This window comes from Hyposmocoma kahamanoa, unplaced genomic scaffold, assembly GCF_003589595.1.
Source record: "Hyposmocoma kahamanoa isolate Upper Pololo Valley unplaced genomic scaffold, ASM358959v1 102, whole genome shotgun sequence".
Lineage (NCBI taxonomy): Eukaryota > Metazoa > Arthropoda > Insecta > Lepidoptera > Cosmopterigidae > Hyposmocoma > Hyposmocoma kahamanoa.
Window position 1 is genome coordinate 16,536,341 of NW_020653337.1, and position 23,926 is coordinate 16,560,266.

The 23,926-nt window shown below is 36.3% G+C and overlaps 2 protein-coding genes across 3 annotated transcripts; one reads left to right on the forward strand and one right to left on the reverse strand.

The window, feature by feature from the left end:
- The first annotated feature begins 249 nt into the window (after positions 1 to 249).
- On the forward strand, positions 250 to 2,841 carry LOC113233958 (proprotein convertase subtilisin/kexin type 5-like). The gene is made up of 3 exons (XM_026469198.1): positions 250 to 475; positions 772 to 2,080; positions 2,165 to 2,841. The coding sequence occupies exons 1-3, from the start codon at positions 250 to 252 to the stop codon at positions 2,457 to 2,459; spliced, it is 1,830 nt and encodes a 609-aa protein (XP_026324983.1). The 3' UTR covers positions 2,460 to 2,841.
- A 2,768-nt stretch (positions 2,842 to 5,609) lies between these two features.
- On the reverse strand, positions 5,610 to 22,657 carry LOC113233044 (WD repeat and FYVE domain-containing protein 2). Of its 2 annotated transcripts, XM_026468011.1 has the most exons (9): positions 22,497 to 22,657; positions 19,558 to 19,738; positions 18,915 to 19,081; positions 18,132 to 18,245; positions 17,287 to 17,412; positions 13,509 to 13,705; positions 12,887 to 13,028; positions 9,326 to 9,496; positions 5,610 to 7,269 (listed from the first exon to the last, which is right to left on the reverse strand). In XM_026468011.1, exons 1-8 carry the CDS (start codon positions 22,655 to 22,657, stop codon positions 9,328 to 9,330), a joined length of 1,257 nt encoding a protein of 418 aa, XP_026323796.1. In that variant the 3' UTR covers positions 5,610 to 7,269; positions 9,326 to 9,327. The 2 variants fall into 2 exon arrangements, with proteins under 2 accessions (XP_026323796.1, XP_026323787.1); XM_026468002.1 differs by having other exon boundaries at positions 5,610 to 9,496.
- Between the last annotated feature and the right edge of the window lie 1,269 nt (positions 22,658 to 23,926).

A 23,926-nucleotide genomic window follows, 5' to 3' on the forward strand; every position in this document is an offset into this window, starting at 1 on the left:
TCTAATACACTGTACTGTCGGTAGAACTCTGATAGCCGACGCGGAACTTTTTCAAGATAACTTTTTTTGAAACTAATTGTCTTAAAAAATAATATTTCATTCATAACGTCGTCGTCGTGAAATCCATTCACCGGATGGTTCTCAGTGCGGTTACATAAGAGGGCAAAGTTCACGGTCGGCAAGGCACCCGCTCCGGAAATCAGCATGCTGCGGCAGGCGCTCGTCGCTCGGTAGAGCAAAGCGCGCTAGATGCCTAACTCAGAGGCTGCATCCGGGCCTCAGGGATCGGGTTACCGCGGGGGCGTGCGAATGTCAAGGAACCCGGGGCGTCCGCAGCCGCCACGCAGCCTCCGGCCGATGCCGCCGCCGCGGCGTTCAGCGCCAAAGTCAGTCGCACTCGCCATGTCTGCGCGAGCACCCGCATCCGCGCGCGCTATATGTCTGCTCGTAGCACTCGCTACCATCGTATACGTCAGTGAGTAAGAATTAGGACAGCAAAAGTTTTTAATATTTTGTGAGTTAAATTATTGTAGAAATTTACTAAATGTTGCTATTAAACTCGTTGTGTCATACATAATCCTCAAGTTTTTCCATGTTACAAAAGTTATTTAAGTGCGTTATTCTCTACCTCCGATTCCGCCAGTCTGTACGTTTGTGGTCTAATTAACTCGTCTATTTTTTGCTAGCGGTATTCCCACGCGACCACACAATGCCCAAATACGATAAAGGTTGAGGTTGACGAGGTCTAAAACAGACGCTAAATATTTTCAGACGGCGGTGATATCTCGTGCATCAGAGACGGACTCTACGCGGACTACGACACAGAATGTCGAGTATACATGAAATGCAGCGGTGGCGCTATAAAGGGGCGCTACTCATGCCCCCCGGGACGAGCCTTCAGCGAGGCGGCGAGCGCGTGCGTACCCCGACGTCGACAACCCTGTGTACGCCGAGTGTGTGCAATGGGGGATAATATCGCATACGCAACGCCCGGCACGGCGTGCCGACATTACTACCGCTGCGAGAACGGCACAGCCATCGACCACTCCTGTCCCTCGGGCGCATGGTTCGATCTGGTCCTACAATCATGCACGCGCGGCGCAGGCACGTGCTACGAACCGGTATGCGCCGGCCTACCTGATGGCACCTACCCAGATTCGTCACATCAGTGCAGACGAACACTACAGTGCAGCGGTGCCGAGCTGCGTGGTGTCACATCGTGCACTGGCAGTCCTTGCGTTGAAACTTGCCCGCCTGCACGCTCCACTTCTATACCTCTACCGGCCGGTGACGCAGACTTTTGCTCCGACGATGTGTGCTCCTCACTATGCCAAAATGTTGAAAATGGAGCTTACGCGGACCGGTCCACCGCTTGCCGGGAATACTTCGTGTGCGAATCGAAGCGGGTCGTTCGCCGCGGCGTATGCGAGACAGGTCAGATCTTCTCCAACGGCGGCTGTGTGCCGGTGTCCGAGGCATTTTGCCCGCCACCCGCGCGCAGCCCATGCTTTAACCGCCCCGATGGCCTACACCGTGACTGGCGTGACTGTTCTTCGTGGTTCAACTGCCATCGTGAAAGAGTGATTGCTCGAGGATCTTGTGATGTTGGGTTGGTATTCGATAGCAATGCTTGCGTCCCGAAAGAAGCATTTTCTTGTGAAGGACCAGAACCAAATATCGACTGCGAGGGACTTCCAAGTGGTACTTATCAGGATTTTGAATCTAACTGTACGCGATATTTTCACTGTGAAGGACCACTAAAGATAAAGTTAACGTGTCCTTCGGGCCAAGTGTTCGACGGTCGGAGATGTGTCGACGATACGCGATACCTCTGTCCCAGCTTGGAACGGGACTCGTGCTACGGCCGACCTGATGGTCGGTATCGTGCGCTAGACACTGGGTGCCGCGGGTATTACGCATGTTACAAGGGAGAGAAGGCGGTGTACGCGTGTGAGGCAGGGAAAGTGTTCGACGGCGAGTCATGCGTGCCGGCGAAACCAGGACTCTGCCCTGTGGAAGACCACTCCTGCCTTTCTTTAACGAACGGTTATCACCCTGAAATCGAGACGGGTTGTCATAGGTGTGTTGTATTCACGAATAACATTGTTCAAAAATGTTTGCAACTACTAACAACATATAAACATTAAACTAAACCGTTTTGCAGATATTTTTACTGCGAAGGCGGTGACAGACTGGTAACTCTGTCTTGTCTCGGCGGAAAGATCTTCGACGGCCGCACCTGTGTAGAGCCACGACATCTGCAGTGCGCCGCTATGCGACGGGTAAAGACAGAAGCCAACAACTGCGAACAAGGTGGCTTTTTCACCGTACCAAATACAGGGTGCAAAAGTTACTACTTCTGCGTGACCGGTATGCAAACCACTCTCACTTGCCCGGACGAGCAAATCTTCAATGGACAGATTTGTGTGCCAAAAAGCTTATTCCAGTGCCCTGGTTGAAATACAAAGCTAATGGACGTCCTATACGCATTTTGAGCTTGTTATTCGAAAAAATATTGCAAAACCGAATATGTATATAATACGCCTCATATCTACATTGATTATTGAGACTTAAAATAGCTCTATATTAAAACGATACAAAAACGATAGTAAAACGGTTGACACAGTATAAGATTAATTAGTCAGCACTCTTCAGTTACTGCGCCACTATAAAACCTTATTTCGTATAAGAGAGAGAGATTGTTTGCATTTGCTTTACACCTCGTACATATGGCTTGGTACTAATGGGTGATTTTCAGGTTAGTTTTCTCTACCTAATTTCGGTGGCAATTTTTATTATTTAAAGGTTCTACAATGTTATGATGAAGTATTATTGAATATTCGAGTGTATTATTTAATATTTCACCATAATATACTCGAATACTTAAATGATAAAAATTGTCACTGGAATTAGGTAGAGAAAACTAACCTGAAAATGACCCTAATGCTCTGTGTTCCGTGCACCGTTTAACTTTAACACATGCGTACTTGTGCGCTGATACATTATTTTACATGCCTATCCCTGAAATCAGATTATTTACAAAGTCTGAATTATAACAAGCCTATAGAGGACCATAAGAGGTGATGTACCTGATTAGATATAAAATATTTACTACGAGGCTGTGATATCGATATTAGTGGAATTGTTATTCGTAAACTGCTTACAATAAGATTCATTTTGTTCATAATTTTAAGGTATGTGGTTCCACTCGTAAGTATGTAATATCATCTATTTTTAAGCAAACAATAAATAATATAGTTAATTTTCTTACATTTTTATTGGCATAGAAATCTTTAAGCGATCTATGTAAGTATATAATAACATATATTTATTAATTACACTGTGACTATATCTTACAGCATAACTTTACAAACGTAAAACAATAAGCTCAGTGAATAAAAAAATAAATCTTTTAAATTACATACTTAAAGGAATAGTGACAATTTTTTAAATTAATAATAGTAAGACAACTGGGGGAAAGTGTGTGGGGTAATCTATTTAAAGATATTAGTAGAACATAGATCAGTGCCTCTACCATAAGATTACAGTGACAGTTCTCGCTAACGACCGCGTAAAATGTTTGTATATATAATGATGTCGCTTCTTGTGACCGTTAGGTTTGCTGTATATTTTGCCATACAAAATTGTGTAGTATTTCACGTGGTCGCCAGCGACAACTGTCACAGTAAACTCGTGGAGGTCACTTTGACAACTATGGTGAAATAACTCGGCTGCGAAAAAGATAAAACATATTACAAATAATCTACACACTATCTCTCGCTATCAATATCACCCAGAGGTATATCGTTGTTGAACCACCAAATGAAAACAGATCAGCAATAAAAGCAATTAGTACTGCTAATTTGACAACGGCAATCCCAAACGCTTGGAAAAGTCGCGATTCTTCCATATTCAAATATCACTTTATTTTAATATAGAAGAATATATGAGAATATAATATATAAAAATATACGTCTTTATACACTATGATAAACCACACTTAGCCCCGTTGACCTAATAACCAACAAATACATTACTATTACTTAAGCCGGATTTACATTTGTCTGACGTGTCGTGTCGTGACGCGTCAGAACTGTATTGTTTTCATAGGTTTAATATGGCTAGATTTATATTAGTGTGTCGCAATCTGACGTGTTTGTTTGTGTTGTGTGTGTGAAACCGATACCGCTCTGACGCGTCACGACACTACACGTCAGACAAATGTAAATTCGGCTTTAAGACTCAATAAGTATACACACATAGACATATTTCGAGGAACGCTAAAGAAAGTTTGAATTATGATTACAATGTTCTTATATCACTGGCATTATAGCAGAATGCTTAATTTGAATACAGAATGTCCTTTGATTTTGATTCTTCTTTTTTCATTCAACACAAAAAAGGTGATAAAAAAAGGTTGAATAACAGTAATTTTAAATTTTTTTAGCGTTCCTTTGAATAAGGACGTGAGTAAATTATGTTGTAAATAATGTTTTAAACACGACATGAACAATTATGACAATTTTTGTCTGAGATTATCATAGCATGTTATATATAATTATACACCGATAAACATATTTCGTTTGGCGACATCCAATATATAAAATGCAATACATATACACAGAATATTATATACAATTACGTATTGAATAAGCGCTATTTTTATGTAGTGACTGATATTTTTGTTTCTTTTCATTTTGCATGAACTCATACACTTTTTTGTATGACAATAATTTTAATGTGGATTTTAAAAATCTACGCACATTTCATATTTAATAAGCTTTTCGACTATAATTGGTCCACATTACGAAAAGTGTTTTAACGTAATTTGCGAAATAAAGACCAAATTTTGACCAATTTTGATCAATAAACACCATTGTGAAACAAGCAGGACGTAACGTTATGTAAATTTCAATTCCAAGGTATTGGGAAGGTTAGTTCTACAAAAACTATATCCTAAGAACTGATTTTGGATGAAAATACGCAAGGTTAGACGTTAGTTCCATATTTGTTCAAACAATACAGGGAATTAGTTTACGTCAAAGCTAGCGGAGATGTTACAGCAACTACATTTCATTGATCGTTTAAACCTTAGGTTCCCAAACTTTTTGGGTCACCGCCCACTTAGGTAAGATAAAAAAAGTTAAACGCCCACCAACACAATAAAATATTGAAAACACGAATTTTTCATATTAACACAATAAAAAAATAATTTATATAGATAAATTAGGCTTTTTTATTTTCAAATTTTTTAATTTCAACTCTCGCCCAATTGCTTTCACTTTGGGAAACTACGGTCTAAACACATGTCTTTTCTACGATTTGATGGACTATAAACCTAATGTGCAAAGTACATTTAACAAACTAAACATGTATACCATATTTAGTGAATGTATGAAATGTTGAAAATTTAATGAAATGATTATTGTCTATAAGGACTTTTTATGTCAATTACAATACGTATAACATAGAAATTAATTAATTTCTGTTATTTATTAATTTTTTAATTTTTTTAATTAATTGATTTTTTATTTGATTTGTAAATCAAATTTGATTAATAATACTTATCATATTTAACAATTTTCTCCAATTATCTCGCATCTTTGGCGTGAGATGTACATTAAGTTATAACCAAATTTCTTAATTTTAAAGTAGAAAATTAATTTGATTAAAATTAAATTTTAAAAATACAAAAAATTTCGTACTTTCTTACATGCAATTTTAAAAAAGAAGCTTAAATTGATGGAATACGAATATGGAATAACGCATAAAATACATCTGTTAATATAGTTAAAAAACAAAAGGCAATTTTCTGTAGAACATATAGATCACACAGAATAAGATTGAAATTCAATAATGCCATTGTATCGTGCGAGATTGTTTTCATTTCATTTATAAAAGAAATTCTTAACGAATAAACTCCAAACAATAACATCAATAAAACTTCAATTTCACCCTTCACAGATTTCCTAAAATAGTTCTCAGCTCTAAAAATCTCATTAAGATTATTCTGGAGTAATTCAGTCTTAGTTACAAAAATAGCTGAAATACATGAAATGTTTCGTTGGATTGTAGCTAAAAATATCACCAAATATAATTATTAAAGAATACAGGACGCCGTTATTTTCACCCTGTATAAATAGCGAGAGTAAGTAAAAGTAGGTAATTGAAATGTTTCGTTGGATTGTAGCTGAAAAATATCACCAAATATAATTAATTTATTAAAGAATACGAGACGCCGTTATTTTTACCATGTATAAATAATGAGAGTGAGTAAAAGGTCTATGACGGTCACGCCGACTAAACAGTAAAGGTTGAACTACAGACTCAATAGCAGTGTTGCTTCTTGTGAAAGAATTCATCCAGGGAACTACTGCCACGCTTATTTCTTCCGCCTTGCCAAGATGTAATATGAGGATTACGGCGCGGACGTTCCGGTTTTAGGCACATAGGACTTGTCAACTTGAGACATAAAGTTGCCACAGAGTAGTAACTCTTACAATTTAAGGCTCTGCAACTGTTATGGGTAAACGTGCCGCTTACCACCACTATACAGTAATATCATCTATATTTTAAGGCAATGATAATATTGCATCGTCTGTCAATGTTACCACAGTATAATAAGTAGTGTCATTCCATATAAATTTAGCAGCGCTGCTTGTGTGTGTGTATGTATATGCTCGATGATGCTCTGTCATCTGGGGTACAGGTCGAGTCAGCAGATCTAATGACGGCTCCAAACGCTTGCCATTTGCCAGAAGCCCCAAACGTCTACAAACGCTTGGCAAATTAGATGTGACAAACGTCGTCATCCACACGCTTGCAGTATGCTCCAGTGAGTGAAGCAAGCATGGCAGACGTCGAATTTGTGTCTGCTATTACGTTCGGTCTTTATGGTCCTTATGCTTCAGATTCCAAATGCAGGGTTCTGCTTGGTAGCACTTCAGAAAGAGTGCCCAGTCACCCATTTTCCAAATTTATAACCACGGAAAGCGAACATTCCTTCATTGTAATACTTGGTTATTTTTATATTCTTTCCGCTAAGGAAAAGGCAAAGGTTTAAACTATTCAGCCATTAATAAAGTACAGCATTATTTTTTTAAATATTATACATAATATCCATCAAGCCAATGTAGCAGAAAAATAAGTCTGTCTATCGACAGTTCTCAAACAATACTAACTAGCACAAACGTGTAGATACATGGCAAACGCCGCAAGCAAACGGGTTGACTACCCGTGACCATGGATCGTGAAACCGTTCCGAAATATCTGGAAAATAAAAAGAAGTCATACCGTGGTAAGAAACCTGATACTAGTGATAATCATTTAGTGAATAACCACGAAAGTCTTAAAATCTAAACACATGTAAGCTCGCGCAAGTCAATCCAAATACAACATCCACACGTTTATTTGTCATCAACCGCGCATCGACGTCCTTGCCATGGTTTGGCAAGCGTGTGGAGTCGGCATTATGAATTCCTCAATGTTTTTGTTACAGATCTTTTGTATTGGGTTTTTCGACTTTTTAACGCCGTAAGAGTCACCTTGTGAAAGACTTATGGAACATCTCTCTTAGCCCGTACCTTAATAGCTACTGCGTACAAGCTGACGTAGATGACGCTGTATTGATTGTAATATAAATTTTATTGAATATAAAGTTGTTTTATCACCGTATTAATAATTATAAAAAAATTGTGGAGTTATTTAACAAAAATATATGAATATCGCCATGGTAAAACATCATGATATTCAATAAAACAGCCTTTAGGTACAACTAAAATAATAATGTGACAACCCTACGGTGCAAGTTAACCGACGTGTAAGCATTGACGCGCCGAATAAGCGGGAGTTACACTGCCGTCCTTATCATAAACAACGTAATCGACATTTTTAACTAAATTGAGCTATTAACACATCTAGAATCATTGAAACGAGATCTACAACCCCCTTTAAGCGGTTTTTTTATATATCGTATTTACTGTCAGTTTTGTTGTTAAGCAAAAACAGCGTAATCGACATTTATCAAAGAAAAAAACTTTGGGTGTAATATCTTGAAAGTTACCAAAATGCAAATGCGTTGTTTATGACAACAAAGGTAGTATACTTCTTGTTATACTATGAAATTACTCTCATCAACTAAACCATCTCTGTAAATTTGTATACTGTGCTGGCGCAATCCAAAAACAATATTTCTTTTTTATACATATATTCATTAACTTTACACTGATTTTCGTGTGCAAGTAATTTGTACGTAAGTCATCCATAATCAAATTTTTTTTATTTAAAACGTTCTATTTGGTGATATTTTTTTAACGTAGTTAATCGTACTACATACACGCTCATACAAGTGAGCTTGATCCGGCGGCAGGTATCGAATACGTAAAGAGCGTTTTTGGTATACGGATATGTGTAGAGCACGCCTAATTTATTCACATTCAGTTCCTATGTAATTAATACCTTATGCACTATTTACCCTTAGGGTGTGTCTTTAAAATTAGACGCTTATAGAAGCTCTGCAGTGGCAACACTTCTAATTCTCATACAATATTTAGAAGCGCAGTTGCAGCGCCACTGTCGTGATTCGCGCGCGCCACTTTTGTAGTCACAATTAGTGAACTAAAAATTACTAAAGTATTACAGACTGCCAGGCGGCTGCCGCGCCACTGCATCGCTTCTACAAGCATCAATTTGATGGCGCTCTCACGGTTAATTGCAGATGTATAAGTGCCATTATTCCACAAGTTACAAGTTAACACTGACTACTACAATCATTTATACATATGCAGAACTGTACAGCACCAAACATTAACAGATGATTATGATAATCAAAATCAAGTACAAGTCCCGAGATTTCAATGCATTCCACGCAAACCTTGGGACTTCGTACGAATTGTTCAGTTCGATTCCATTACTGTTGTAATATGCCTACCTATCTCGGCTGATAAGCATCTTTTGACCATGAAAAGGTGTTATTGAATTTAGATACAATTTTTTTTGTTGTTAGTAGAAGAAATTGATACTTGAATGTCATGTCAAAATCTTTTCAGCCATTACGGGTTGAAACCCGCTAGGTATTTTATAATGGAGTATCGTCAAGGACTCTGCTTTGTCAAATTGACATTCTAGCGCATAAAAGCACACTGGCATCTGCATAATAATAAGTTTATCATCAAAATGCGCGATGACGAGAAAGATCCAACCCTGACACACGATGAATTAACTAGCGCCGCTTGACATTAAAATTTATATCAATCACGAAGATACCTTTTTATACAGAATAATCGAACTGGTATTAGTATATAACATGGGGCCAGTAGGCACTCACGGCTATTGGTCAGAGGTGCCAGGCTTCGGCGCGGGTGCAATTAAAACGCTGATGTCCCACACTTTGATGACGCGGTCTTTGCCAGCTGTGCACATGCGGCCGGTCGCTTCGTCCACATATAGAGACGCAACCGCGTGTTTCATATCGTGGAATGATGCTAGGGATTCGCGGCTGAAAGTTAAAAAATAATAAATCAAATAACTAACAATTAAAAATTCAAATTTTCTCCACAATATTACATATACTACAGATGTTAGGGATACATGGGATACATGATGGATTAAATCCTATCTCAGCAACCGCTCTCAGGCTGTCGTAGTAAGTGGTTTTAGATCGGATTTTGTAGTGGTTCCTATGGGGGTGCCTCAAGGTTCTCATTTTGGGCCTTTGTTCTACAATTCCTACATATTTGATATAACGAAATAACGAAGTGTTAAAGTGGATTGTAAAAAAATTTACCTCAAAATAAATAACTTTAATGACTGCAACATCTTACAGCAAGATTTAAATTCATTATATAAATATTACAATGAAAACAGAATATATGTTAACATAAATAATTGCCAATGCATCACATTCACATACAAAACAAAACCTATATGTCACTCCTACAACTTTAATGGAGTCCCAATAGAGAGGGTTAACTTAATACGGAACTTGGGCGTATATCTTGACCAAAAAATGCTTCTCTCAGATCACATAAACATTATTGCTGAAAAAGCGTTTAGAAATATGGGCTTTGTTTTGCGTACATGTAAATCTTTTAAAGACATTGTGACTTAAATCCGTATACTACGCATATGTTCGGAGCATTTTGGAGTATGCTAGTCTAATCTGGTCCCCCCAATATAACATCTACATTAGTCAACTTGAAAGGATTCAAAAAAAATTCATCCGGCACATTAATTTTCGTCTTCGCAGACCCACCATAACCTACACAGAGGATTGTCATAGAAATAATTTATTAACACTAAAAAAAAAGGCTTTGGATGCATGTTTATTGTACGACATAATCAAGGCACGGGTAGACTGCCCCGAGGCAGTGGCTGGAATTACTTATCGCACTGCGCGGCGACGTACACTTCACACATCACCGTCACACATCACTGTTGCATGTCCCACAACATTCGACCAATTATGCCGCCAATGCGGTCCTCACTTGGTTACCGCGACTGTACAATTACTTGTTTGAAGACATTGATCTCTGTTTCTAAGCACACATATAAAAAACAGGTACACAAAACTTTCTTTGGCACGATCAATTAGTAAATGCGCGAAGTGTCGACTATGCTTATATACAATGTAATAATTCGAAAATACAGTTGCACTTAATACACTATATTGGCTAATTAATACACTTATCGCTATATAAAGACACAAAATGTTCACATCGTATGGTACATTGCATCTTAAAACTAATCATAATATTTTAACTAATGTAGAAATGCTACTATCTATCCTTGGCGGTTGCTTACATGAAAAATGGTAGTAAAGTAGGCACCCTAGTAACTTAATTTCATCATTCTGGTGATAATACGAAAGACAATAGCTGCTTTAAAAAGGTCACTTTTTCAGTAGTTTCTGTTTAGCGTATGACGACTTGTTTACATTTTACATCAACATCCCATTACTGGGATTATTATTTTATCTTTAAACAACAAGTGATTTTTTGATTTCGGCGTCTAAAACTAGTTTAATCTTGTTCATTCGCCACTAATGTTAGATGTAACTACTTTTGTTTATTATTATATAATGATATGTAAACAAGGGAAACCTGTCATTAGTTTTACTCTTAGCCTATACACTATGTGAAATATTTTATGTAACGCCGTTGGTTTTCTTAATAAATAAAAATAAAATATATAACTTACAACGCAGGTAAATTGTAATTTATAAAAATTTTAAATCAATTCAAACAATAAAATGTTATTTAAAATTGGAACACAATATTAAAAAAGTATAAAATCAAATCGTAAAGTAAAAATTTAAATTTTCATAATTATCTCAATACAAAGTACTCAAAAACCGACCTCAAAAGTTCGTGGAATTACATCTATTTGCCAAATTTTATTGAAATCCGTCACCGGAAAGTGCACGAAACCTAATTGATCCCCTAGTTTCCCACCCTTAGAGGAATATTTTCTTCAAATTTAAATGGGACCAATACTGACCACCCCCGTTTTCCAACAAAAAAGAATTGCGTATGTATGCGTATGTATGTTACATACAAATCTAAAAAAACCAGTCAAATTGAGAACTGCCTCTCAAACTGACTCCTCCTTTTTTTGAAGTCGGTTAAACTCTATACTCGACGTCTCGACTATACGTCGATGCAACTCGACGTCAAGGCTAGGCGCCTTTGCGTGTAAACTCTATACGTTCACGACACAATATCAAACATCTATAAATTCAAAACAAATACTCACAATTTGAAAATAAAACTAAAAATCCAAAATTCAAAGTAAAATAGCAATAAATAACAATAGCACATAAAAATGTAAACGAAAAGGTATTTCTTAAACGCACTCCCGGTGCACAAACTAAATGGACCATTTGGCGATACTTTGATGATTGTCTTTTAGAAAAAAAATAATACCATCTAGGTATTCATTTTTTTATAATATTCAAATCGCTAAACAGTCAGATGGTCCACCTAATGGAAAGTGGTAACCGCCAGCACAAATATTTGCGAAACTTGCCGGCAAATGCATTGCCGGCCGTGAAGCATTAGAATATAAGTCACATCTGTGACTGCATCAGGTCTCCCCACCTTTAAATCAAAAACTGCTTTGAGGTAGATATTGGAAAGTTTGTGGTGTATAATCAACAAACATTAATTATTTTTTTTTTGTGAACGGTAAACGACACGCTCGTCCGTAGCAGTTGCAGTGCCAATCAGAGGTTTAAATCGCAAATATTTGAGGGGCACTGCTACTGCGACTGTCCTCTTCAAACATAAATTGACAAGTTTCATGTGCTTATAATTTCAGCAGCACCCTTATCCTACAAAACCGGAATATATTACTACTTGGTGGCAGAAATAGATAAGGTGGCAGTACTTTCCAAGCAGCTCTACTGCTACTAAATGTTTATGAAATCGAAATGAAATGTTGAACAATTCTAAATACAATAAATACGTCTAAGTAGACGTGTGGTTTTTAAACACACCGAGCGAACGCTTCAATGAATAAATGACGCCTGCGTCCCGCGTCGTGCAACCCGAGTGCGCCGCGAGAATATGAGAATGAGTGCGTACAAGCCGCACCGCTACGATTGTATGTGGTTACACTATTTGTCCCATCATACTACTATGATGGTTCAGGTCAGTTGGTCACCCTAGATATTACTGGAACGATGTCGTGGAAGCGGACCTGCTTGAGCTTCAAGCCAATGATTTGCGATAAACTGCACAAGACCTATGTGGAAGTGGCGTGATTTCGTTCCATGGGCCCAGACACATTTTGACTCGCTATACCAGCGGATAACGTCTTGGTCAGGGTTTAGGCCACAGTCTAGCATTTTAAGAAAGTGTTTTATATAAAAACAGTCAAATTAACTCACGGCTCATGACGAAGCGTTTCGTAGCAAACGGTGCATACGCGCTGCGGGAACTCGAACCCCATAATTGGAAGTGGCAGTCTATGTGGCGAGCACGTCGCGCACACCGCTGAGCCGCACCACCGGCAATGATGCTGTCGGAGACCTGGACAACATTGAAGACGGTATTGGTAACCAACTTATTGGTATTAACATTAAATCTCTTCCTTATACTGTGTAAATAATTTGTTTGTCGTATAAGATAGCACAAAGTAACTGAATTGCAAAAAATGCATTGTATATAACCAAAATTTTATGCAATCGGCAGTGAAAAAACTTCTCGAACCTTTACGTCAACCTCTTCAAGAGAAAATGGCAAACCAAAATAGTATTTTTTTTGTATATTATACAATTGTATTCAGAATCTGTTGAATTTTAATCTGAATAAGAATATAAGCTTAAAAATAATCATGTGACAATATTGTGCACACGATTCCTCGGCTTCGCGTGCCAAATAGCCAGTGAACCATCCTGGAGATGAATTAGATACTTTCATAAAAGGTCACTGTACTGGAATATCATCGGCATGAAGACGACAGGTCCTCAATATCATAGAAAAAGCTCAACAACAATTTACAACACTTACCTAGTTGCTTCTTCTCCATCATAGCCCGAACGTTCCATATAAAAGGTGCTCTGCAAATCTGGCACAGATCAGATTCTTTCCACGCAGGCGTTTCTCTTCTCTTCACAGCCATCTCCCATACGCCCATTGCCCCATCCTCACCTGCCGACACCAATCGTTCACAGCTGCCCACGTACCAGAGACCGGTTACTTTGTTACTGTGAACAAATAAAATTCAACTTTAGATAATAGAGAACATAAGGTCTAAATTTCAAAGTAGTGCTAGTATAATAAGACAAATATGGTAACTCCATACAAACATAGAAGCGCGATTTGTATGTGTGCACAGCCACCGCCTGCCGTGTATGGACGTACGCATTCGCATCATTTCGCGATGCACTCGCGTTGCATTTAGTGCTGGTCTCACTCAGGCTCAGGCGCTCACGCACCTTTCATTATTTTGCGCATGTGCGCGTCCGTACATGGCGCGCGGAAGGCGTGCACATATATAAGCCCCGCTGCTGCGTATGAATGGAGTTACCATACTTGTCGTGTTATACTGTGGTAGTACCATTTATTTTACACGGTGAAATGAACACTTATTATAAAAACTTTACAGTATTTGAGGCTGTCTTTACTACTAACAGTGTCTAATACGACTGCGGAGTTTTTAAAAAATAGAAGGAAATTAATTTGCTACTCCGCGAACTCAGTGAAGGTTAAATCGTGCAAAATAGCTGCGCTTGTGTTAAATATTTTTTCATGCACTTAAGTTTATAAAAAAATTAATAAAATAAATAACACAAGCGCAACTACAGTCACAGAGACCACCACCGAAAACATAACCGACACGTGTTTCTCTCCTCATAGATAGCTACGCGGTGACGGTGGCAATAGCAAGTTAATTGAAAAAAATGCCTATAGTCTGTCTTTTTTGAAGACGGAGTAAAATGACAGTTCATTGCGCAAAAGTGTTGCCCGCTTACGAGCAGCTAGTGCTCGATAAATATCCTATCGACTATCGACTGAATATTGGTCAAGCTTATGGAATAAATAGCCGAACTTGTTTCCCCATTATTCATTCTATTAGTGAGCCCAAGTTTATTTTAATTGTCACTTTTTGTAAGTTCACACATACATACACTGTATTTAGAACTATGTTTATATAATACATAATAATAAATATAAATAATATAAAGTGGAGAGATATTTTAAAGCTTTTCATTTTAATTAAATATAGATAATCATATCCGCCTGTTCTTGTTAAAATGTATGTGAATAAAAATTGATCTCGAAACTAGTAGGTCAACTGTCAAAATAAGAATAAAGAAGGCAATAACGCAACTATTAATCATTAGAGCGCCGTAACATTCACAAATCAGTCATTCTTGGCAAAATTTTATTTTCTTTCACAATCTATAGATAAAACTATCGACAACAACTACGTAGGGGGTATCCCCCTAGCGCCGGACAGCACATAGTACCGGACAGATCATATCCAAACATGAAATAATGCTCTAATTTGCTCTCGTTTATAAAAAGACGTTAAACTTAACGGAAAGAAACCACCTGCGGCGTGGGAGGTCTTAGTCTTGCTTGATACGATTTACAGATGACAATTTGCACATTTCGCGCGTATATCAGTTGCATCGACATTGGAAACATCATAAATTACTATTTAGAGAGAATACATTGCGTGTATTGCTTTTTCTTTAATCATTGGTAAGTACATTTTACATTCAAATACTTTTGTGGCAAATATATTAATAAACGTTATTGTAATCGAAATTTTACTTAAGGTATGGTGTGTCCCTACGTTCGGACAATATCTGGTTCCCTAGTATCGGACAAGTGTATTTTTACCCGTAAAAGTTCCCTAGTAGGGAGACAATCTTATTTTGACAAAATGTTCTATGCTATATAATTTGCTCCACTGCCAGATGCTGCTACAGAGAACAAACAAAGAAACGTCGAGCTGAAAAAAGTGAAAATTTGACTGATTCGCCATACAAACGTTTAGAAGAAAAATAAAATTTTAAAAAAATAAATAAAAGAAGAAGGTAATTGCAAAATTAAAAAGACGAAGGACATATGAAAAACAAAAATAAAACCGGTTGAAAAACAGGTAGAGAAGTACTATTGCGTTGTTTGTTGCGAAGACTACGAAGAAGACTGGATTCAGTGTGGGTTATGTAAAGAATGGGCACATGAAACCTGCGCGGATATCCCAGTGCTCAGATCTCTATATTTGTAATCGGTGTAATTTTTTGTAAGTTATCTTTAAATTGTTTCCACTAAATTCAATTATTGTTTGCGTTGATTTATCGAAAGTCTATAACGACCGTGTTTCTTAAAATTATATACACATGTTAGATTATATTATTTTAAATAATGAGTACATTATGTTTCAGTATATTTGCTGTATTAAATGAAAGATTATTGACTAAGTTTTTATTTCAGAAATCTCGATGTTAACGGTACTGTCCGGTATTAGGGGTTTGAATTCATACTTGTCCGGTACTAGGTGCCAGTTTTCAATGATACCAAAAACAAGACTAATGATTAGTTTCTTTTTCTAGTTGTTAAAATTGTTCGATAGTTATTTATGTTGATTTATTTGAATGTCTAATATAATTGTGTATCTCAAAATGTTACGTGTCGTAATAAAATATGATCTGAATTTGTTTAATTTCTGCAAAACCTTAAGTGTCCGGTACTCGGGGGACTCCCCCTATTTAAAATGTTATGAAAGCTGGCAACCCCATAAATGTAATTTTACTCCGTCTTCGAAAAAAACGGACTATACCAAATTAGTCAACTGTTGTTATGAAAACGATAATTAAAAAACAAATTTCATTGATAATTGAAGTAAATAGACAAGACATTTGGCACTTTTTTCAATCAACTTCGTCAGAAAAATCTTATTGAAATAATCTCGTGTGCAGCGCAACATAACCATTAGGTAAATTTTTTTTACGTAATATTCAAATTTTGGTGAAATTACAGGCAAACGAGACTTGTCAACTTATGTCTCAGGGTGACGGGCGCAGTGGCAATGCCCCTCAGATCTTTGCGATTTAAAGCTCAGAGTGGCACTGCAATTATTACGGTCAGGCGTGTAGCTTACCATCAGGCGCACGACTTGTTCGTCCCGTCACTTGATTTTATAAAAAAAGTTAATATAGCTAATCTAAAGAATAACGTGGACATTCTCTTCTACAAATCCCGGGACTTCTCGCAACTGATTATACTTGAATTACAAATACATTGGCAACAAATTATTATTTCCTATTAAGTATTTGCTACTATAATATTGTAGTCATGTTTCTATAGGTACTTACGTATTTAAATACTTTAACCATTTGAAACAGGAAACAACCTATATTTTGGAATGTTTAGAAAATAAACAGTAAAAAAAAATTTTATACACATTGTTGACGAAATGTGTATGTCCATACTAAGAAAACGTTCATACTTTAAGTATATATATTTTTTTAATTCCCTCAATTCTGATCACTGTTAATAATACTGCTGAAATTCAAAGAAGAATTTATTGTATTTCAATAAGTAAGTAAGTAAAATTGCCCAAATTCTTTTGTGCCTCCATGCTTGGATGACCAGGCGCACAACTTGTTCGTTCCGTCACTTGGTGTTATAAAAAAAAATGTAAACAATCACTCCTTCCGCGCCGAGCAACTGCCTCAGTAATCAACTCAGTTAAGCGGTAGCCCTGCACTTTCAAAGTCTATTTTAATAGAATGTCATAATATCACAGTAAGACAAAATAAACTAAATTCACCTATGTCCTTGTAGTTCATAAGCTGTGCCCTTTTGGCCGCCTATGTCCCATACTATGATCGTCTGGTCGAATGAACCGCTGAAGAGGAGTTGAGGTAACGGTGCCCAATTTAATACTCGAACAGAACTGAAACCAATTCAATATTCTATTGTTATGTCGTCTTCAATACTCATAATCCATATAAGATATTCCTTATAAGATTAATTGTTACTATTATTACTATTATTATTTTAAAAATCTAAACGTAAAGGAACTAGTGCAGTGTTGATACAATCACTGACTAGCCACGTCCATAGGCAAGTATATTAAAAAATATAATCTTTTTTTTTTAAACGAACTTATTGCACGTAAAGACATCAAGCTGTGCTAGAAAAGGCCATAGACAAAATATTACGGTCCTGTCCAGTTCACTGATCCAGTGGAAATTGGAAACTTCTCAACCACATATTTTAAAAAGATATTAAAGAACCTACTCCGACGTACTTGGTTAGTTACGATGTTTTCCCTTCACTATGATAAAATAAATTGCCTAAGAATTTGTGATGTTTCGTGTATTATGTCACTGATAATCAGCACCACAGTCAATTATGGCTGTGGCATAAGCTGAATAAAGTCCTTTTGAATACGCCACAGCCTCACAAATGACAGTACAACATTTGTAGTCGACATATTTAGGTTTTTGTTTTTGTCTGTTTTGTCCTATTTGATGTTTCTTTTTTGTTTTTTGTATTTTTTATTTTTGTTTTTAGTGTTATCAATATTTTTTTTGTATCTATGTGTTGCAATAAATGTCCATTCTATTCTATTTTATGTATTGTACTGTATTTAATCAAAGAAAAACATACCCAGTGTGACCTTTGAGAGTAGTGACTAAGGTAGCTCCGTTGTTGTCTAGCTTCAGCATGGTGATTTGGCCACTGTAGTCGCCCACGAATGCGTACTTTGACTGCGAGTCAAATCTAACACATTTTGCTAAGAAAATTCTGCATTATTCTATATCTATATTATATTCTAAAGTGCAGATTGTGCTTTAAACATTCGAGGAAATTTATAGATAACCCCACCAAAGGAATAACATATTCGCCGTCAAAGTCATTTTATTTGAAAAAAGCTTTTGAGCTATCTCATCCTGCACCAAGATAAGGGCACAAAAATTATTATACAATGGTGTCAGTGTCCACTATACTATCGTGTTATCGCATTAAAATAGCATATGTGTGGATCTGTTAATCAATGGAGTAATTCATTTAAGAAGTTCTTTACTTCTACTTAAATATAAGTAGGTTTTAGATACGGGAATAACCTTTATGCCTGAAACATCACAGTACTACAAGAGTGACATTGTCGCTTTGGTACGTGTTATAAGACGCATATAAGATACTAACATTTGGTACAGCATTGATCAAGTAAAATCCTCCAGTAACTACAACAACCTAGAATCTGCTGCGATAAATTTGGGAACAGGGGGATTCATTCACAACAGATCTTAGAAGTCAAAATAAGTGTAGAGTCACACTATTCTATATCGTGTTTTTACGTATTTGCTAGATACTCTACTTACTAATTTATTTTTTTGAATTACCTATTGTATTATACTGTTACGTACATAGCACTTTAAAAAAGGATACTGCAAAGCTGTACACCACGCTTCAAAAGAATATCCGCCAATTCTCCGGCCAGTCTCACTGCAGTGGTAAGAGAACAGCTTGTCACGGCTCACTGATAGCACCCACTCACAGCTAAGGGAGAATATCACTGCTGTTACTCTTGCTGTGTGTGCTAGATACTCTCGAGACTGTGGATGCAAAATAAAACAAAATAAAAATTTGGAAGCCAAGTTAACACAAATAGAATAAACGCAGTGCTGTGTTCCTTATTTAAGTGTACGAAGAACCAGTGATATCACACGCACAGGTCACTTGAGCCCCATGATTGGTAATGCATTTGGAATGTTATGAAAGTATTCCTTGGTATCACAAATGTCTACAGGGGATGGTAATCACTTTCCATCAGAAGGACAATCAGATTTTACAGTTTGTGTAAAACAATAAAACAAAGAGAAAAGAGTGTTTCATTACTTTAGACACAAAATTAAGTACATTTATTCTGCATTTCATTTATATACTGGTGTAGCAAATAGACCTTTACATCCAAAATGGATTTCTGGATACCAGTATTATTATCGATAACAATTTTCAAGCAGTGAGCAGAAGAAATGACTAAAGGCCACATCATAGTGATGAAATAAATATAATTTTTAAAATTACTTACAGGATTTATCCTATTACAATCCATCGCAAGTGTGAACTCAGATATAGTGCCGTTCTCTTGTCCAATAAATAACTGACGAGTCTCAGGTGTATAAAACATGGATGTACATCCGGACGGCATGTACTGACAGATGCTGGGCCAATACTGGCCAGAGTCCCGCTTAAGCCAGACTCGTACTGTTCTATTATGAAATAAAATATAAAGACATTATTACAATCAAAATAGGGAAGTACTGCCACCTTATCTATTTCAACCACCAAGCAGCAATGTGAGCATTACTGCATTCTGGTTTTGAAGGGTAAGGGTGCCGGTAAAATTACCAACACATGGCACTTGTCAACTTATGTCTCAGGGTGAAGGACGCGGTGGTAGTGCCCTGAGGAACTTTGAGAGTTAAAGCTCTGAGTGGCACTGCAACCACTATGAACAGTTGTGTTGCTTACCACCAGGTGCACAACTTGTTTGTACTGTCACTTTGTATTATTAAGAGAAATATTACTCCAGTGGTTCTGACTGACAATTATTATTATTACTATTCTTTTTTTTAATACTAATAAAAGGTTGATGTTTAATGAAATATTAGATATTTCTGTGTTTTCTACAGTTAAGTACAGTAAGCATTACATAAAAAGGGCAGGTCATACATGGCAGTTTGGGCCAGAACAAATTTTAGGTAAGCTTTCTGTCAAATTACTTTGACATGGAGATAATGGTATTGATCAATTTAGATTGAATCACCTTTGTGACATTAGCACTGGATGGATACAACTTCTCAACTCAAAATAATTACTGCTATAATCATTATAATCCATTGAATTACGCACATGAAACATAACACAGTAGTAACTCAAAGTTTGAATATTAAAAAGAAATACTGAATAGATCTTACTGCTAATAATGCGATTATTTTTATTTATACTATAAATAAAAATAAATTTAGTTATCCACGTATACCTGAAACTATATATTTATTAATTTCATTAGCAATTTTTTGAACTTTAAAACAGTGTTTTCTCAACTCCACAAAGCACAATGGCAAACTCCCATGTAAATTTTTGTTGAAATAATTTGTATGAGTCTAATTATGAAAAATATGTTACAATATACATAGAGCTTACATTCCTGAACAAAATTTGCTTTAGGGTTTACTGTTCTGAGAAGTTAAGAATTAAAGATACCAGTTTGAAGATTTTGGAGGTTACATTTCACATAAATTAAATAAAATATCTTTGGTGTATCATTATATCAAAATAAACTACAGAAGCTTAAACAGGGTTAATAGAAGCTGAATGGTACCTTGGGTTTATGATGTGACAAAGTTCAAAGGAAATTATATTATATAATGGTATGGTTAAAAAGTATTTATCATGGTCACACGCAACATATTTTGAGAAGGGATTATCTATTTTATTTTTTGTAATAAAGTAGTTAATCTTTTATTGCAAATCGGGTGAATCAGTAGATTTTATATTACGTGAACTAACTTAATGTGGACCCATCTACATATGTGCATAGGCACTGAAAATCTATTTTGGCAGTTAGATGTTGTATGTTAAGAAACTAAAAAACAGACAGTTGCAGATATAAGTCCGGTTACATCTTAATTGGTCATTTGAGCTTCTTTTAAATATGATTTTGTTTCCAGACCTAGACAAGGCTTTAGTGTCATTTTAAAAATCAAATTAATTTATTTTATAAATAAAATAAAGTTTTGTAAAATTTTGTAATGACAAGCTTAAAACCTTGTCATTACAAAATTTGAAGACGCTAAAGAATTGTTTTAGCTATGATTTCGCTATTGTCCTTTGTGTTACAAGTGCGATTAATAACTTAACTACTAAAAGCCCACTAATGCAAAAAACAGCTTAGTAGCATAATTGATAAATTGATACCTCCAATGAACCTACCACTATCTAAAAATCAACACAGTAAAGGAAGAAATTTGATCTTATGCTATTAAGTACTAAAAGCGACTGCATCACCATCCTAACCTGCTGGCAGGGCTACTGACTATCCCTGACTCAATAAGATGTCTTAAGAGGTGCAGAATCTTAGAATTGGATCAGCTAGTTTGAAAATCCAGCTGCAATTGGAGGGGCTCCGGCTGATAGTTGACTCTACATGCCAGTAATCACACAACACATCTGCTCATAGTCATTCGACTAATTGCATGATTACACAATGAACAAAAAAGCCTCCAATTAACACTACACCGCCTTCATAGACAATTTTCTGTTTTTAATGTAAGAGCTTGATTTATTTTTTGTTTCTTTTTTCACAAAATTCAGGGAGCATAATATTGGTAAATAAATAAGGCTGTTTACATTAAAAACAGAAAAGGACCAAAAACTAAGTTAGCATAGTGTTCATTGGAGGTATCAAAATGCAAAAGGCAATATAATCTTCCTGAATGAATGTGACTCATAGATAAGTAAACTATGGATAACTGTAACTAACATTATGATGAAAATTGTGTTAATTTGTACCTAAGTCTAATAGTTGCAAATAATGCAATTCATGACATTTCATTGCAATATTCTTTTCTTAGAATGAATGTATGTAGTAGGTGACACTATTCTTCAGAGCGATGATATAAACAAAGATATTATCTCTCACCTATTTTGATATACAAAATGAATATGTATATATAACACCTGTACATAGTTAAACAAATACAAATACCTGCATTCTGACAATATAGTCCAAAATTAAACTTGTATTTTGTATAATAAAGTCATGTAGGTCCTTATTTACACCATACAATGTACTAAGCAGTTGCAATTTCAACATATTGATGAAAGAGGGTATTATTAACTGACAAAAGGGCGTCACAGAAAGGTGTTGAAATAAGACGATTTACGCAATACCTTATTTAAGTAGGGGGTCGAAGGGTGTCTGTAGAATTTAGCTACTTATGTTTATTGAGTCAGAACACTCACTTATCATCGCAAACGCTAATAACTCCGTCCTCGCCAGGTATAACAACCGCCGCATTAACTTCGTCCGTACAGCCTTCCAATTTGTTCAACAGAGCCGGCTTTTTCGTTGTAGAGAAACGATCGTTTGGCGTTCTAGGTGCAGGTTTAATTTCAGCAGCCATTTTCCACGGTTTAGGACAAATAAACACGATTAAACGACAAATTCTTTCAGTGCGAAAAGAAAAACGTCATAATATTTTTTTGACAATTTGTCAAATTCCACTGCTAGTGACATTTGACGTTTTACGGGCCTATTCGTTTCTCGATCCTAACATTGTTTGTTGTTTATACACACGGCCAAGTGTAGGGTCTCTAGAACTCTACTCAATATTCTAGTCAGGATTGCTATGGAAACACAAGCACTGGAAATACGACCCTAATGGCAGGGACTTGAGTATGATTTCGAATGCTTTAAACTATACTCAAATCCTGACTTGAGCATTGCAGTGAGCACTGAAAATCATACTCAAGACCTTGCCATTAGGGTCGTATTTCCAGTGCTTCAAATCATATTCAAGTCTGCTCAAATCCTGACTTGAGCATTGAGTAGAGTTCTAGGATACGACTCTTAAGAGTCGTATTCCAGAACTATGATTAGTATGATTTCAAGCACTGGAAATACGACCGTAATGGCAGGTACTTGAGTATGATTTCGAGTGCTTTAAACTATACACAAATCCTGACTTGAGCATTGAGTTAGAGTTTAAGGATCGTATTCCAGAACTGTACTCAATGCTCAAGTCAGGATTTGAGCAGACTTGAGTATGATTTCAAGCACTGGAAATACGACCCTAATGGCAAGGAATTGAGTATGATTTCTAGTGCTTTGAATCATGCTCAAGTCCTGACTTGAGCATTAAGTAGAGTTCTAGAATATGACCCCTAGAATACGACCCATAGATAAAGAAGAATGGCGAAAGCTGCGCCAATAGCTCAGAATAATTACTAATTGTTCTGAGGCCAATAGCGACGAAAAGCCGTTCATGGACTTTGCTAGTATAATTTTAGGTTTTAGTTTATGGCTAGTTATCAATATATTTTTGTATATTTCTAGAAATGGGAATTAAAAAAATTGTAAAACATTGTAGGTATTTTAAAATAAATGCAAAAACACAGCGCAATTGATTCAATTCGACCATAGATTAGGTAACGTTCTTGTACGTACGTTTCATTTTGATTGATTCACCATCATCATGATTGAATGTTTACCTACCTGAAGTATAGATTATTTTATAGTACACACATAAAACATTAAAAGTATAAAACATCTAATGAAATAATCAATGAAACAGTAATGACATAAAGAAAAAAAAAACAATGTGACAAAAACTTACTTTCTTTTATTTTTATTTTTATGGCTCCATCATTACATAGAATCTTACATAGAATGA

What these genes read in the sequence shown, in the direction of transcription:
- LOC113233958 (XM_026469198.1), top strand. Translation starts at nt 250, where the DNA reads ATGCCTAACTCAGAGGCTGCATCCGGGCCTCAGGGATCGGGTTACCGC. An exon ending in CGCTACCATCGTATACGTCA is followed by an intron (nt 476 to 771) that starts GTGAGTAAGAAT and finishes AAATATTTTCAG; the next exon opens with ACGGCGGTGATATCTCGTGC. An exon ending in ATCGAGACGGGTTGTCATAG is followed by an intron (nt 2,081 to 2,164) that starts GTGTGTTGTATT and finishes ACCGTTTTGCAG; the next exon opens with ATATTTTTACTGCGAAGGCG.
- LOC113233044 (XM_026468011.1), bottom strand. Translation starts at nt 22,657, where the DNA reads ATGGCTGCTGAAATTAAACCTGCACCTAGAACGCCAAACGATCGTTTC. An exon ending in ACTCTCAAAGGTCACACTGG is followed by an intron (nt 17,413 to 18,131) that starts GTATGTTTTTCT and finishes AATTGGTTTCAG; the next exon opens with TTCTGTTCGAGTATTAAATT. An exon ending in TATGAACTACAAGGACATAG is followed by an intron (nt 13,706 to 17,286) that starts GTGAATTTAGTT and finishes ATTTGTTCACAG; the next exon opens with TAACAAAGTAACCGGTCTCT.